The sequence below is a fragment of the Aspergillus lucknowensis genome, assembly GCF_044049455.1.
Source record: "Aspergillus lucknowensis strain CBS 449.75 chromosome Unknown BJX67scaffold_35, whole genome shotgun sequence".
Classification (NCBI taxonomy): domain Eukaryota; kingdom Fungi; phylum Ascomycota; class Eurotiomycetes; order Eurotiales; family Aspergillaceae; genus Aspergillus; species Aspergillus lucknowensis.
In genome coordinates this window covers 159,563-176,128 of record NW_027263579.1, presented here as the reverse complement: position 1 = coordinate 176,128, position 16,566 = coordinate 159,563, and the positions used below count along the sequence as shown (strand labels likewise).

Sequence of the window (16,566 nt, the reverse complement as noted above, 5' to 3'; positions counted from 1 at the left end):
TGCTGACATCCTTCAAGCAAAATGACTCGCTCTCTTGGAGGGCATTATTCTCCTGAAACGGACGCTTGAGGTCCCAAGTCTGTCACGGTCATGTGGCGACCCGAAGATGGCTGGTTGAAGCAGAAGCTTGAATTTTGCGTGCTTTCAAGGTTGTCAGCCGTGATGGATTTGGATTTCGCTGGTCATTCGCCCCCGAAGGCGCCATCCGGCCCCCTTCCCACACCACTCCTCTCGGAGGATTGTCCTTCGCGACCCGGGGTGCAAATCTCAGGCCGTCAGCTTCTTCCACACTGTATCCACGCGCATCAGCTTCTACACACGCACTGTCCGACCTGACGCCATTGACTTGCCAATGTCGTCCAAAGGCCCCCCAAGAGTCCAAGACCGACTCAATCATGCTCTTGGATTTCCTCTTCGACATTTCTCCAGGTCGATGTACAAACGTCTCACCGGCCCAACATGCCGTGGAAGTCAGGAAGGAAGTCTCGACTGCGCTCGTGTATTATTTCAACGTTCGTTGTCGGAGGAAATTCAACTTCTTGTCTGGACTCATTTGACGGCAGTCTGGGGAGGGCAAACAATCCACCCGGGAGCTGGTCCAAGCTCTACCCACAGGTACTCAGCCGTCGGCCCAGACAGTCCGGATATTCTGGGCCTTTTAGTCTGGACGTGAGAGCTCTCAAAAGCGCAGCCAGGCTCGACCAGCACCTAAATCCCGTGCCGTGCGCTGTTCACTATTTCCCTGTTTCCCCCGGTTGGCGGGTTTCACCGACTCGGGATCCCGAAGTGGTTCCGACGGGGGTTGACAGACCATCCTGCCGCCTGATCGAGCAAAACCGATGTGTTATCTGACACTTGGACGAATGAGCGGCCAAGGAGTTGAGAGCTCCGCTGTCATCCAGTATTGTTCGTAAATGGAGTAATCGAGCCGACACCCATAACTCACGTTTCCGGCCGGAATCCCGATATTAGGAAGTGGCATGGGACGCGAGAGGCTCAGAAGAGGTTGTGCCTGGAGCGATTTTCAGTTGGTGGCAGGACCCAGTAGTATTCAGGGTGGTGAAGAGATCGAAAACAAATGAAAGAAAAAGATGGAGCTGAGGGTGTGGGCGTGAAATCGATGGCCTGAGGCCAACCCCTACAGGACCAAGGCGACTGCGACAACCCAATCCAACCCAGAGAGACTGCTCGAACGAGTGGCTTGTTTCGTGTTTTTGGAGAATTAATCCCTCCTTCAAGGTTCCGAGCATTCCTTCGACCTGCCCGCCAAAGAGGCAACGATGAAGACATCGAAAGTCAATCCGCCGAGCAGAAACAGAAAAACTGCCAGTTCGCAGAACGTGACGGATTCCGTCAACATTCTTCAAAGCCACGGCTAAGCAAGTAGCCTTCACGTCTCCGGCGGCCGCGTTGACTTCTCTTCAAACTCGAGCCCTGTCCGATTCAGCGAATTACGAAATCACCACCGGGACAATCCATCAGTTCTCGAATTATCAAGGACAGAGTATTCCCCTCAGAGGAAGTACGCAACCGGCGCAACCATGAAACCTGACACTAGACGGGCGCCATTCTATCGACGAACTTGAGCCAGCTTTTGCACAGTTTCCACGATGCCAAACGATCTCCTCCACGATTCCAAGACACAACCCTGAGGCACAAGGAGCCGGCCGAGAGAGAATTCCTTCACTCACTTCCCTCTGTCGCCGCAAAACGAGATTATCAGAGGAGACGCATCCCTGTCTCTCTCGTCCAACCCCCGTAACCTCCCCCTCCCGTCGCATTCCGAAGCCATTAGGCCGCAGCTGAAACGGCGAAGAGAGACAGTGGGCCGCGCATCAAGAGCAGAGCCCGAAGATTTCGCAGAAAGACATGAAGTATAGCGTTTGGGACACTGGAACCTGGAGCCGAGCCCGCGGGCCCAACGTCCTCCTTCCGGATCGGCGGAAAAGCTCCACTTCATGGCCGAGATCACCGAAGCCGTTCTCCACCTTCAGAGCTCCATTGCCCACCAGCCCTGTGCCTCTGCCAGGCGGTCACCCTGCCGATTTGTGTCCAGCCATCCATGGATGTGCTCATCCAGAAACGATCCAGTAGCTTCGACCAAGGCAGCATCTGCAAAGTCAAGAAGCAGTTAGTGGCCGGTTCGTGCCGGATGACCTAGTTGAGAAATCCAATTATCCGAGACCTCTGACGGAGGCCAAGCAAGTGTTGCAGCCACCAGCCCATCCTTGCACCAGCCATTGCCAACATCCCATGGATTGGCTCTGGATGTCCCCTTCGCCAGCATGGAGCTGGTGAATAAAAACACAACGTTGAACGATGGTGTTGTTGACCTTGGCGGAAGTATGGGTATTTTTAGGGAAAGACATCCCCTGCGAGTCGCTGGGTTTCAGAGCTTGTGTCTCGGATCTCGTATTTCCGTCGGCATTCTTCCCTTTCAGTGCAGCCCTTTGCTGATCAGTTGCATGGTCGATTCCTTGGCGCGGATAACTCCAGATTTTTCTGCAGAATCTTTCCCAACCCAGCAACGCAGGTGGATGCGAGGCCAATGATCGAGCGCTGGCCTCCTGGCGATCTCAACTTGTTCCTCCCAAGCCCACCAAATATAAATCTCTCTTGTGTCGCTCAAATCAAACTACCGCGAAAACATTCACTCGTTCCTCACCATCTTCATTCGTTTAAGCACCAAGCCGACAAAATGAAGTTTACATCTGCCCTTGTTAGCGGTCTTCTCGCTACCAGCGCTTCTGCTGCTTTCGACAAGTGGGCTCGTAAGTCGAGTTGTGTCCAGCTCCCGAGCCAAGCAGAACTAATCTGAATTCTTAATATGCAGCCTGGGGCAAGCGTGATTATAGCTGCATCAACGTCTACCAGGGCGTGCCGGAAAATGCTACGCTGGCCGCTAACTGGCCCGTTGAAATTGGATTCAACCGCAACAGCGGCCGCTGTGATGCCATCTATGATCAATACCCGAATTCCAACTACAGCGTGTGGCTCTACAACAACCCCGTCCGTGAGCTCGGAAACGTGCAGGCCGACTATCAGGTCAGGCTCCGGGACGGCATTCCCTCGGACGCTGGCAGGGTGACCGTTACCCTGCCTTCGGATCTGCCCGAGGTGGACGATGATACCGTTTGGTATCTGCGTCTGGACACCTGGCTCCCTACTGCCCCCCAGGTACGTAGCTCCTTGCTTGACTTGGGGAGTATAGCTACAGGAATAGTGAACTGACCGTCTGTTTAGATGCCTTCTTTCTTCAACGTCCAGGGCCCCTTCAGACTCGTCCGGTAGTCACAAACCGGGCCAATAACTCTCCCTTCTGCTACGAAATCGTGCTCGTTTCTGAACGTGAGGAGAGGCATTCAGTCTGGATAAGTTTTGCATTCCGGAGGATCGTTGGCGGCGCGCCATCGTCCCGGACACCACTCCTTTAGAATATAATAGACATACTCTCATGTGACTGTGCACACCATTCAGAGACCCGTTCCGCAGCCGACGAAAATCTTGGGTAGTCAGTTTGGACATGACGTAGACTTCAACGCTGTAACGTCAATAACCCCCTATCGAAGAGATTAGATAGACACACATTGGAGTAGCCTGGGTCAACGAGTTATTCACAAACAATCGAGGCTTCACGCCTTTTGACTCCAACTTGGTGCAACAGCTGGCCCGTTTCGGCCTCTGACCTTTCCCTGGCCGGAGAGAAATATGCTCGGATAGTCGTTGGGCCACCACTCATGACCTTTCCTCCACCATCTCCTTGGAGCATCAACAACCGGCAATAATGTATTACTCTTCTGTCCTTCCGGACCCAGATGAGATCGTATCCCTCCTGAGTATCCCGTGTGGGGCAATTGACCGGCAGCCGTGGTTGTTCCCACCCCAGCCGACCACCGATAACAGTACGGCAGCTCTCGCGCTGGACCACAGGCAGACAAGCTAACAGAAAAGGGTCGGTCCATTATAGTGGTTCCCAACTCTGTCGACAGCTTTTCTGCGATGTCACACGTCGGTGGTCGCGGTCTTCGGCGCTTCAAAAAAGAAAAATGGTCGGAAAATATTCCTCCGATACGGGGAATCGAACCCCGAGCTGCCGCGGACAATACTCTCATTTCGTATGAAAGGCGGCGATGTTAGCCGTTACACCATATCGGATTTCGCCAAATCTCGGCCCCATTTTGTCTTACAGCCCAGAATAAAGCTCCAAATCCAACTCACGCAAGAGCCAGCAACGCGCTCGAGAAATCTTCCCTGGGAACGCATTCTCTTGGTCTTGTGGACTTGTTGTTAGGTATTGGACGCACTCCAGCGAGGCGCTTGGTCATATTTAGCGAAAAAAAAATTACCGCCGCTGGGGGAGACGGAAAGGTGTGTCGAAAGGGAGCTTTTGTCGCTCTCGGCGAGGTTGGAATATATATGTCTGGACTGCTACTGAGCTCATCGGCGAGCAGAGGTGGGACTATCGGGGTAGCACCGTACGCAATTCAGTACTTTGCCCCGCTGTGAATTGAGGCTCTAACCGGCCACACCCTGAATCTACGATTCCTCCGCTCGATGGCCGGTTAAAATTGGGTTGGCGTGGCTAGGTGATGATGTCCACGGGTCCACGGGTTTCGCTGCGCACTTCCGTGTCCAGAAGGCGGTAAATCGGCTCCGATCTCTTGTGTTTCACGACGCCCACGAGTTACCATCTGCAAGGGACGAACATACCTCGTACAACATGTCGGAAAGGCTATTTAAGAGCTGCAGACGGTGCAGACAGCAGAAGGTTCGGTGCGATGCCCGCAGCCGGATGCCATGCTCGCGATGCTGCGCTAGCGGATATGAACATGAGTGCGTCCTTGACACCATTAGCCGGCCACGCCCATCCGAAAGGCGAAAGCATGCGGCTCTATCGGCTCGGTAAGTTGCCCCATGTGTATTTGGGTACGCTCCTGTGTAGACCGTGTTGCTAACACGGTGTAGGGAACGCAGCGGTTTCAGCACAGTTTCGTCTGCTAGCCCGAGGAGCAATGGCCATCTGGAGACTCTCGAACTCCAGCAATTTAGTCCGCAGGATATGATTGCGCCGCAGTCGGTTATGCATTCAATGTCTGTGAATCTAAGGGAAAGCTCTCCGGTATTCATAGAGGAGTCCGACGTCTCAGATCCTAAAGGCGATGTCATCGAGCGTGGCATCATCAGCGAGGAGGATGCACGATGCGTTTACGAAAGGTAAAGGGAATGGAACCAGTGTGTTGGGTGGGAACTGATCAATCGTAGGTTTATGAACGGTAGCAAGAACTTCCTGCCACTATTTGACCCTGTCCGAGACACTTTCGATTCCATCCGCTCACGATCATTATTTTGTTTCACCGTGATTCTCTACCTAGCTTGTCGTGCGGTCTCTGAATTCCGTGGAAACTATCACTTGCAACGGGTTCTCCAGGACGAGGCCCAGCGGCTTGCCGAGGACTCCTTCTTTGCTAAGCCTACCAAGTTGGAAACGGTTCAGGGGATGATTCTCCTCGCCGCATATTCGGAAAAGACCTGGTTCTCAACGGCTCTGATTCTGCGCACGGAATTGGATTTAGGTCTCGAAAAGTCTCTGGACACGCTGTTGGCTCAAACCCCGGCACCGAGAAGCTACCTGTCGGCGACTATGGAAGATCGACAACTCGTCTGGCAGACGCGGACGTTTATTATCTCATTTACCCTTGAGCTTGACGTAGCGAGTGGAACGGGAAGGAAATCGCGGTTGGGTGACGTCGATGTATCAAAGCTCCGAAAATTCCTGGATTACCCGCTATCTTTATATAGCGATATGCGGACGGTCTCCATCGTTGAACTCCACCAGCTCCGAGCAAGATGCCGACAAGTGATTGAAGGGACCGCAGCTGATTCGCTCATATCCACGGAACTTCCAGCGATTCTACAAAGATTGCAACAGTGGTGGGCGGAATGGGATCAAATACACGATCGTGAGTCTTCTCGGAATCGAGCTGTCGCTGATAGTTACTAACTAGACGAGAAAATGGTTTTCATCCCGGGGCATTCCAACGTTCGTCACTAAAGTTGATGCTCAACTATGCTAAGGTAGGTTGTAGCTTTGTTATAGTGGATGGTACTGACATAGTCTAGGTGTTTATCTACTGTGTGACCATAGCGCGCATACAGAAACTGCAACAGTCACCAGAAGGCACACAAGGCATTGGCCCTGATGCTGTGCTCAATCTATGGAAGTCATTAGTCGATATAATCGAGAGCCAGCTGACCCTCTTGGTGACCGAAGCGGCATATAGATGCCACTTGACCTGGGCTCCGACATATCCGGCGTTGACAATTGCATTCATAAGTAAGTACCTCGATGATCTCTATCATCGGCCAATCTTACGATTATCTAGCAACGTTTGCTATCAGGGTGGCGCGATGGCACCCGACTTTGATCAACCGGCGCCTAGTACTGCAGCGGGTCCGCCAGATTCTAGAATTCCTAAAACAGCCACCATATCCAGACATTCACAGAACTGTTCAGATATTTGTCAACTATGCTGGGGCACTTCTTACTGAGCAGGATCTATGCGACAACGAGAGGAGCGTCCAATCAGGCGCTGCAGCACCGCTGAAGCCCTTGGAGGTTGCTGACACCCCAAGGTCGGCGTCGAATCCAACAGAAATGCCAGGTTCCCCGAGTGCAACCTCACATGCACGAGTGGACAGGGAACCCGACTTGACCGCTTCTTTACCAGCCGATCCCAGGCCCGATCTTGCTCCCCCCAAGCTTTTACCATTTGATATGCCTAATTGGAACCTGACAGCTCCAATAGCCGATTCGTTTGACTTATTTGAGGAGGGTCAAACCGACGTCTTTGACTTCCTTCCTACCTTGGCACCTACTTGATGTTGCTCTAAGTGCGAGAGGGAGTGCCTCGCCGTCAAGCTTTGGGGCGTGTGCACGGTTGTTTAGTCATAATAACAAACAATCCGTCACAGGGCTTGGAGGTGCATATCAAGTGCAAGCATTCCCAATTTCCGGGCGAGAACCAGAGTTGATCGTCGTCGTCCTGACCGAAACCGAGTCGGGGCCTGCAGATGTTTTCGGCTCTGTGGCCGGGGCCGATCGGGACCGATTTCGGCGCCGACTCTAGTGCGAGAAATCTCTAGATACGTGCAATCCTATTGGGAGATCAAGCAATTCGGAGAATGAGACAGATGATTGCATGTGTCTGGGCAGGCCGAATTCGATTCCATGAGTCAAGTTTCGAACTCGTGAAATTGACGGGGGCAAACGCTTCATACTTAAATGGCGCCGCCAGACGGAAAAATGCAGTAATTCTCCACGCTCGTTACCAACAATCATGGGAGAGAAACTGGAATCCCATCGTCCCTGCCCGGACCGGGAACAGAGTATCTCTCCGACAGGTAAAGCTCTTGGACATTTGTTTTCGTTTCTGTACTCATATCTAGTTAGATGGGAGCGATTTTGCCCGAACGACGCACAAGAGCCCTACTACCCCCCCACCTACCCCAACATCTGCGCCTACGCCTACGCCCACACAGACAATAAATTTGGAAGATTGTCTTGAGGAAGACCCGAGAAATTGGGGACTGGCAAAGAAAATCTATGTTGTCTGCTTCACACTGTTATTGGTTATGAACAGTGGGGCTTCTGCCTCACTCCCAAGCAATGCTGTCCCTTACATCTTTGAGAAATTCAACATGGTCGATGACAGCCAAAGCAGCTTGCCTACATCTTTGTTTCTGTTAGGATATGTAGTGGGGCCTTCAATCTGGAGCCCATTGAGCGAGACAGTCGGACGACGCCCCATCCTCCTCTATACCTTCATTGTGTTCTTTTTCTTCACCCTTGCTTGTGCTCTTGCTCCGGGATGGTCGACTCTCTTGTTTTTCCGCTTCGTCTGTGGGTGTATGGGAGCTGCTCCGCAAACAGTTGTTGGAGGAGTCTACGCGGATATTTTTGAGGCACGCTCGAGGGGAAGAGTGATGGCAATATACATGGCGGTACGCTTCTGAGACATGATCTTTCACTATTTCCTTGCTAACGGACCGGTAGGCTGCGAGTTTTGGACCTATATTAGGGCCGATTATATCTGGATTCACTTCTGAGTATGGCTGGAGGTGGACCTTTTGGGTTGAGTTGATGATCGCCGGGTTCACATTAGTTGGACTCCTTTTCGTTCCTGGTATAATCCTGACTGACTGAGCATCGCTCGATTACATTATGCTGACTGAGACACAGAGACTTTTGGCCCAGTACTTCTCAGGCGTCGCGCAGCAATGTTGAGCAAGATGTCCGGGAGGCATATCTCTGCGCCGTCCTCGAGCATCGACACGGACCTCACCACCATATTCCTCCGACCGCTGTACATGCTGATCTCTGAACCTATAATCGCGGCAACGTCGATTTATGTTGGAATCGTCTATGCCCTTGTATTCTTCTACTTTCAAGCCTACCCAGTTATCTTCCCGGAGGTGTACGGCTTTAGCATCCAAATGACTTCTCTTGCATTGATTCCCCGTACGTTCCTTCCAGCCCTGGTATCTTGCACTGAACCTATCCTAACTTCTTATCCAACATACAGTCGGGATCGGTGCCTGCTCTACAAGCCTGGTGGCTATCTACTGGGATCTCAAATACGAAACTGCTCTTTCCAAGAAGAAGTCTTGGGCCTTCCCGTTCAGCCCCGAAGTCCACCGCCTCCCTATTTCCTGTCTCGGAGGTGTAACAATCCCCGTCTCCCTCTTCTGGCTGGCCTGGACCGCAACACCCTCAATTCACTGGATTGTGCCGACTCTCTCAGGCCTTCTCTTCGGCTTTGGATACCAGACGATTTTTACATCATTACTCACATATGTCACGGATGCGTACAAAATATACTCCGCGAGTGCTTTGGCCAGCTCGGTAATTATCCGGAGTATCCTCGGTGCTGCGCTCCCGGTTGCAGCTAAGCCGATGTATGCTTCTCTGGGTGTGGGATGGGCAACCTCGCTCGTGGGATTTGTGAGCGTCGCCTGTGTGCCGATTCCATATGTCTTGCTTTGGAAAGGCGGCTGGATAAGAGAGAAGAGTAAGTTTTGCCAAATGTTGGTAAAGGATGAGTTGGGTGGAAGCCCGACTGGCGGCGAGGAGTCGCATGAACAGCAGAGGGAGGAGTGTTAGGTTTCTAATACTCACGTCCTGGATTGGGGAGCTAGGTAAGAGGCTTAATATCCATTGAAGGACTAATAAATGGCAGGTACTGGCGGATACAAAAGTGGCTCTTCAGAACTAATAAAACAAGCATGACTAAAGAGTAGATACGGCCCTTTAAGATAGAGCGTAATAATGAGTGTCTTATGGTTCTTTCAATAGACGAGTCATTTCTTGAAGAAACGAGAAGCCTTTCGAGGGGTCTCGAATGGATCGACCACTCTGCTAATTTCGTGCGCGATTTCAAAACTTATCCGAGAATCAAGATAGCAGTGGAGATGAGGGTAATTGACACGCCACTGAGGTATTTGCCGAACCATTAGAAGTACCTCCGCGGTGACGTTGAGGCTGTTCAACTCCAAGCCATGGAATGCGATAATCTCGCATGGACGGATGGACACTGCCGTTGGTTGGGAAAAGCGCGCGCCTAACCAGAGAAACACACGCGCCATTTGTTGCGTCCACTCCTCTCCTCCACTTTCCTCCCTGTCAACCATGTGCGCCATTATGCCAGGTTCTTTCAGATTCGAAATGAGATCTCCACTGCGTGCAGGCCGTCCCTATAAGAGGACAGGGGTCGTCCCTGTCCCTCTACACATGCCCTATCGTCTACTTTCCTCCCGTTGACACTTCTGATAACCTCTTTCAGTCTCAACTATGGATCAAGATAATCGCAAAGACCATATCCGTATTGCGGAGGACGGCACCCAGCGCAATGAGACGCGGCCTCTCTCTCGTCGAAACTCGTCCATCTCCATCCACAGCGCACGGGGACGGGTCGTTGCGCCAGAGAACTTGCTTCCTATAACATACCGGACCCTGTAAGGAATTTCCAACTTAATCTGGGATTGAATCTGCTAACGCAAGACTGTCAGCTCCTTTAAGGTTGACAACACGTTCGAGAAAAACTTTAATAAGGATGCCGCCAATAAACAGGAGAGGGAGCAGATTCAGGGTTGGCCACACCATTCTGATTGTTTTCACCTCCATGTCTTCAATTGTTGCTGACATCTGCGAAGGACTGGCCGAGCTCGACCACCACCTCGTTTCTGTTGACGAACTGCAGCGACGCTTGTCGACCTCTCCTCAAGGACTTCGGAGCGAGCAGGTTAGCCGCCGCATCGCAGAGTGCGGGAAGAACCAGCCGTCGCCTCCTCCTTCAAGGTGGCTCCTCACTGTATTAGGCTACGTCTTCGGGGGATTTGGCAGCATTCTTCTCGGGGGCGGCGTGCTGGTCTTCATCGCGTGGAAGCCTCTCGGCGATCCTCCTGCGGAAGCGAACCTTGCGCTGGCCATTGTCCTCATCGCTGTGTGGGTTATACAAGCTGCCTTTAATGCCTGGCAGGATTGGTCTTCTTCTCGGGTTATGGCCTCGATTACCACCATGCTGCCGGACCAGTGTATTGTCACTCGCGACAGCAACCCAACTAACTTGAGCGCAGTCGATCTGGTTCCTGGGGATCTGGTCCAGATCAAGCAGGGCAACAAGCTGCCTGCTGATGTACGTTTTATTCAAACCTCGGCTGATGCAAAGTTTGATCGATCAATACTAACCGGTCCGTATACTTGTCTCTCTCTATTTCACATGCTAAACTTTCATAGGCGAATCCAAACCGGTTTCAGGGACGGTTGAGTGCACGAACAACAACTTTTTGGAGACTAATAACATCGGATTGCAAGGCACCTACTGCGTCTCCGGGGCTGCTCTAGGCATTGTCGTGGGAACTGGGGACCGGACGGTTTTCGGGCGAATCGCTAGACTGTCTAATGGACGACGAACGGGGATGACTCCGATGCAGAAGGAAATATTGCGCTTCGTGCTCGTTATCATAAGCTTTATTGTCACTTTTGTGGCTATTATCATAATCATTTGGTGTGTGTGAGTCTTGAATTCTCTCTGCTGAACCCTGGACTGACTCTTTTAGGGCCGCCTATCTGCACAAGGATCATCCAGACTTCATCAACGTCCCAACTCTGATTGTCAGTTGTGTCAGCGTTGGAATCGCATTCGTGCCGGAAGGGCTTCCTATCGCTGTTTCTATGGGTCTTACTATCGTCGCAGGTATTATGAAACAGAACAAGATTCTGTGCAAGTCTCTGGCAACTGTTGAGACTCTGGGCGCTGTTTCTGTGATCTGCTCAGATAAGACCGGTACACTCACCAAGGTAAGCTACATCCTACCACCTCGATCATCAGCTGATGCCTGTTCAAGAATGAGATGTTCGTCACGGATTGCTTCTCTGGGGGCGAAGAATACCCTTCCGAAGAAGTCAGGGAACGAATGGTGCACGGGCCAAACACAAGCGAGGGCCCCAATGAGTCTATCGGTTTGATCCGAGCAGTTGGAGGTCTTTGCAATGCAGCTGAATTTGATGTTACTACCCTGGACCGCCCGCTGCACGCCGTGAAGCTATTTGGTGACCCGACTGACCAGGCTATCCTCCGTCTTTCCCAGTCTCTCGGACCTGTGAGCGAGCTTCGAGGTCAATGGGAGAAACATTTCGAGATCCCCTTCAACAGCAAGAACAAGTTCATGGTCCGTGTCATGAGCCCCGTCGACCAACAAGGAGGGTGAGTTATCCCCACGCGAAGTACCTGGTGATCGCGAGCCTAACACTGAGTCAGATATCTCTTCATCAAAGGTGCACCGGATATTCTTCTTTCGAAGTGTGAATACGCTGTGAATAGGAATGGACAGACGGAATTGTTGTCCCAGGGTGACCGTAACCAGATCGAAGCTATCAAGGACCGCTGGTCAGTGAAAGGGAAGCGCGTCATCCTCATGGCTCAAAGATCGGTGTCGAGTGATTGGCTCAACGCTACCTTGGATGAAAAGGTTGTCCTTCAGGCGGCCCAGGGCGGCCTCACCCTCGTGGGGCTCGTCGGTCTCATCGACCCGCCGGTACGAGTCCAATGTGATTTACGCGTGCTTTTCTGACAATACCATAGCGAGATGAAATCCCAGGTGTGATTGACACTCTCCGCAGGGCTTCTGTTCGCATTATGATGGTAAGCTGAGAGACAATTTCAAAGACTTGGCTGACCTTTCAGGTGACTGGAGATTACAAACTCACTGCTCAAGCAATTGCAATTGAGTGCGGTATTATTAGGACGCCGCCTGACTTGATTGATGATATCAAGTCTCTCGACCATTCTGACAAGACAGTCGTCCGATCAGCCGGCTCAACAAATGCAATTGTTGTCAGCGGCCCTGACCTCGCTGATCTCTCGGACGAGGAATGGGATACACTGTGCAATTATGACGAGATCGTCTTTGCACGAACGACACCGGAACAAAAACTCCGCATCGTCAAAGAGTTCCAAGCCCGGAATAATATTGTTGCTATGACAGGTGATGGCGTCAATGATGCGCCTTCTTTAAAGGCGGCGGACGTTGGTGTTGCACTGGGCAGTGGCTCCGATATAGCAATTGAGGCTGCGGATATCGTCCTTCTCGACTCCTTTTCTGCTATTGTCGAGGCCGTGAAGTACGGAAGGCTTGTTTATGGTAATGACCCTGTGAATGTCACTTGAACCGCGCTAACGAACTAAAGATAACTTGAAGAAAACAATCATCTACCTACTTCCTGCTGGAAGCTTCAGTGAGCTTTGTAAGCATTTTCCAATTCCCAATCTCGGCCTTGACTGACGGACTAGGGCCCGTCGTGACCAATGTCGTCCTGGGTGTCCCGCAAGTCCTTTCCTCCTTCCTCATGATTATCATCTGGTAAGCAGCGCGCTCAGGATTTTATCAAAGCCTGTTAACCGACAATCTTAGTTGTCTAACGGACTGTGCCGGCGCTATAACGCTTGCCTTCGAGAAACCCGAATCGGACCTCCTCCTCAGACCACCTCGGAACCCTAAGAAAGACCGCCTGGTGGATGTAAAGCTCCTCGGCCACGCATACCTCTTCATCGGCCTCTATGAGTGTTTCATGTCCTTCGTAATGGCTTTCTGGCATATGCAGGTATCTGCCCTTTTAATTATTTACTAGCTTTCATTTGCCGGAGACAGAGCTAATGAAGTATTCCGCGTTAGAGAAGAGGCGTTCCCTTCAGCGCTATGGTCCTGCGCTACGGCTCCATGGATGCGCAGTACGACCCGGACTACGTAACGCAAGTTGCGAACGAAGCCTCTTCGATATACTTCGTCAACCTGGTCTTCATGCAATTCTTCAATCTACTTGCCGTGCGCACGCGGCGACTGAGTATCTTCCAGCAACCGCCGATTTTCGAGAAGGAAACGCAGAACTTGCTCCTCTTCCCCGCGATGCTGTTTGCACTGTGTGTGGTGTTCATATGTAAGCTTCTTCCCTTCCCCACTTACTCGTCGCGAGGGTGTTTGAACCAGGGAAAGAGAAGGATGCTGACGGCCTTTGGTGCGTCAAGTTTTGTATATCCCCGATCTCCACGAGTCGATCGGGACAACGACCGTCCCCGTGGAGCACTTCTTTCTCCCAATTGCGTTTGGGATTGGGCTTTTGGTTTTGGATGAGATTCGAAAGTATTGGGTCCGGCGTTGGCCTGGAGGCATCCTTGCTCGGATTGCGTGGTAGTTGTATAGAGATGGATCTCATGGTTTGGTTGAGGGAATCCCCCGCCTTAAGGATTAGTAGTATCACCATCGAATGTTACATTGGCAGGTTCGCCCGTTAACACTCGAAATCACTCCTCATACGGAAACAAGTGCATCTTGACCTATCTATCTTGATAACCGCTCTCACCAAGAAGGACTACTAGGGTCCTCATGGGAAGGACGTCTGACAATCTAGATTTTCCCTCCACCGCGGGGCCTTCTGATATTATTGTGTGCGGAAGTATACGAGTCGGCCACTGACGATGACCCAAGACCTTGCTGTCGTCTGTTCTCTTATTAGGACCTCCCCTTGCGATAGGGTAGGAAGCACTATTCTTCCGCGTGTGTGTGGTAAGATGTACACTGCCACGATGCTTATGCGCAAGAACCCTGGCTTAGTTTCTGGGGAACCCGCCTGAATTTACGACCGGGCCAATCTCGCCAGTATTCATCTCCTCCACCCCTCAAAAGGCCCCCCACAACCCAGGATCTCGCTCCAGATCTGAATCTGGGTACCTCCTGCGCACCAATGGCCGTAGCCGCGTGCTTCTTCTCAACAGGCACATACCTGTTAACTTACCCCACCTCCTAAGCCTGGGCCGGGCGGCCTAACTGTAGATTAATCAATTACTTTCCACCATTGTGCTTTGCGAGTTCCGGGGTGTTTACAAGCCGCCGACCTGAGTTCATACATGGATCTAATCATCTTCATCCTGCGAATCCTGAGGGCCACGGAGAAATCTCCAGCTATCTGAAAGTGTCACGGAAGTCCTCAGCCAAAGAAGAGTAGACAGGATGGAAGATGTGAAGCTGATGTAGTCGGGCCGTGACTCCGTCTCCCTTGCGAGCTTATAGAGAGGAGGAGCAGAGGGGGGGAGGGGGGGTGGAGAGGTATAAATACGCCATCTGCCACGAGGATGACACCAAAATCCAGACAACTATAAAGACAAGAAGACAACGAGCATCAGCCTGAGTAGTACCACTCTCCTCTACCAAGGTACAGTCCAGTCCAGTTCAACGGGAGTCCCAGCTCCACCGCTCCCGCTCGCAAGATAAGATAGGTGTTACGGGTGACTGACCTGACTCCTCGTAGAGACCCCAACAACTCGAGAAAAATGAAGACCTCGTTCATCCTGTTTACACTCATTGCGGTCGCTTTCGCCGCACCGGCCCCGGCACCGGCTCCGGAGGCTGTCGCAGACGCAGCCGAAGCGATCGAGAAGCGTCAAAGCTGCGGGATTTGCACTGGCGGGCAGTACGTTTGCTGTGGGACAAACGGGCAGTGCTTCTGGTATGACTGTTAGATATCATGGTTGTGAGTCTAGGTGTGTGCGGTGGTGCCCTGGTTGGGGGTCTTCTGGTGGAATCATATTGTCTCCATTTGAGAACGTATGACGTGAGGTGCGCCTATGTTTATCTCTCAGGGAATAAAACAGTCGGCGGCGATATTAAGTGAGCATAGTGCAACTGGGGTATACTATTCTATCAATCTCCCGCACAACCACCGCACGCATCGAGTAAGTGGATGGGGCTACGTATAATCGAGAAGAATTAGTACTATACTGAATAGCATTTCCCACCCGCAGCACGGAATCATACCTTCTCGGTGCACGTTCCTTCCTCCATCAATCATGTTGTTTATCCGGTTGCTATCCATGTACCGAGTACAGACTCGGAATCCTCAAGCTGCAAGGTAAAGTCTCTGACATGACTGTTGCGCTCATTTCGCCTTTGTTAACTTATCCATCGGCTCGGAGACACCTTCTTAACACCACTCTAAAGCACGAAAGCAAGCAAATTGTCCTTCCACGAGATTGAATGCAAAAGAAGCCGAACTGATTCACGTCGCCTGAACTAGGGCTTGAAGTTCAGTCACGGGTCATCGGACGGCTCTCTCGCCGTTGTCCGATCTTCCGGCTCCCAGCGCAGTATCCTGCCCACGAATTCCAGGAAAGTCTCTTATCTTCTCCGTGAATAAATAGTGTAACTTTAGAAAGATTAAACTCCTCAGGAAGGATTAAATCTGGAAATTTGAACTCTCCTGAACAAATACTTAGTCCTTGCTAAGATATAGTTAGATCATATGTGGTGGTCATCATACCTTGGCTGGAGAAGAGTTCAGAGCCGATATGTCCTTTCCAGTAAACGTAAGGGAGGAGGGCCCAGCAGCCGTATTATTTAGGCTATATGTTTTTCTCGCGAATACTTGCTGCTCCCGAGGTCCAGACCATCTAACAGAACATGCATGATCTGCAAGGAGCTCCCATAGCTTTGCGGAGGCGAGATGGCAGTAACTTGTGCAAGCATCCTTGTCGAGGCCATTACCATGGTGGCCAAGTTCCATATATCTGCGCTACCTAGGTATATGTCCATGTTGCCCTTAAGAGTACCTCTGGCGCGCAAAAGGGCTGAGGTTGAATATCATGGTTATGAGGCTCTAAAATATTCCCAAAAATAGTAGCACTAAAGTTGCTCCAGGGTTGATCTGAACATGCCCTACCCCTTTCTTTAGATGCCCGAAATCGGGGCGAGACTGATATACAGGATCGCCATTGTTGTCTCAAAACAGAGCTGGATCGCTGGCGAATATAGCTCTCAAGAACACCAGAGTCTTTGAATCCCACGAGAAAGTTATCTGCTCTGAGGTCTTCACAACAATTAGAGACGAAGAACAATTGGGCAGGGAACAACTCAGAAGGTGGCTACCTGTATGTATAATATGGTACTTAGTGGAGGAAATCAAGACCAAGGAGCAAGATTTTAAGAATGGCTTTAGAACAGCAGGACCCAGTCTATTGC

General features: G+C 51.4%; 5 protein-coding genes and 1 non-coding gene across 6 annotated transcripts; 5 read left to right on the top strand and 1 right to left on the bottom strand.

Moving 5' to 3' along the window:
• Positions 1 to 229: 229 nt before the first annotated feature.
• On the top strand, positions 230 to 924 carry BJX67DRAFT_191119 (uncharacterized protein). Its single transcript, XM_071025340.1, has one exon. It carries the CDS (start codon positions 460 to 462, stop codon positions 850 to 852), a length of 393 nt encoding a protein of 130 aa, XP_070883996.1. The 5' UTR covers positions 230 to 459; the 3' UTR covers positions 853 to 924.
• A 1,774-nt stretch (positions 925 to 2,698) lies between these two features.
• Positions 2,699 to 3,291, top strand: BJX67DRAFT_383232 (uncharacterized protein; the record flags this gene model as incomplete). Its single annotated transcript, XM_071033417.1, has 3 exons — positions 2,699 to 2,771; positions 2,834 to 3,177; positions 3,244 to 3,291. 3 exons carry the CDS (start codon positions 2,699 to 2,701, stop codon positions 3,289 to 3,291), a joined length of 465 nt encoding a protein of 154 aa, XP_070883995.1.
• Positions 3,292 to 4,063: 772 nt separating this feature from the next.
• Positions 4,064 to 4,155, bottom strand: BJX67DRAFT_t74. Its single transcript has one exon. It is a non-coding gene; the product is annotated as a tRNA-Glu (tRNA).
• Positions 4,156 to 4,615: 460 nt separating this feature from the next.
• Positions 4,616 to 7,109, top strand: BJX67DRAFT_191085 (uncharacterized protein). The gene is made up of 6 exons (XM_071025338.1): positions 4,616 to 4,902; positions 4,966 to 5,214; positions 5,263 to 5,960; positions 6,011 to 6,075; positions 6,121 to 6,334; positions 6,384 to 7,109. The coding sequence occupies exons 1-6, from the start codon at positions 4,721 to 4,723 to the stop codon at positions 6,878 to 6,880; spliced, it is 1,905 nt and encodes a 634-aa protein (XP_070883994.1). The 5' UTR covers positions 4,616 to 4,720; the 3' UTR covers positions 6,881 to 7,109.
• Positions 7,110 to 7,422: 313 nt separating this feature from the next.
• BJX67DRAFT_191088 (MFS transporter) lies at positions 7,423 to 9,391 on the top strand. The gene is made up of 4 exons (XM_071025339.1): positions 7,423 to 8,001; positions 8,054 to 8,183; positions 8,240 to 8,518; positions 8,583 to 9,391. Exons 1-4 carry the CDS (start codon positions 7,633 to 7,635, stop codon positions 9,158 to 9,160), a joined length of 1,356 nt encoding a protein of 451 aa, XP_070883993.1. The 5' UTR covers positions 7,423 to 7,632; the 3' UTR covers positions 9,161 to 9,391.
• A 77-nt stretch (positions 9,392 to 9,468) lies between these two features.
• Positions 9,469 to 13,984, top strand: BJX67DRAFT_359616 (cation-translocating P-type ATPase). Its single transcript, XM_071029702.1, has 14 exons — positions 9,469 to 10,011; positions 10,066 to 10,145; positions 10,210 to 10,746; positions 10,793 to 11,063; positions 11,116 to 11,356; positions 11,404 to 11,762; positions 11,817 to 12,093; positions 12,141 to 12,200; positions 12,243 to 12,699; positions 12,746 to 12,802; positions 12,849 to 12,918; positions 12,970 to 13,159; positions 13,231 to 13,492; positions 13,581 to 13,984. The coding sequence occupies exons 1-14, from the start codon at positions 9,848 to 9,850 to the stop codon at positions 13,745 to 13,747; spliced, it is 3,192 nt and encodes a 1,063-aa protein (XP_070883992.1). The 5' UTR covers positions 9,469 to 9,847; the 3' UTR covers positions 13,748 to 13,984.
• The last annotated feature ends 2,582 nt before the right edge of the window (positions 13,985 to 16,566 follow it).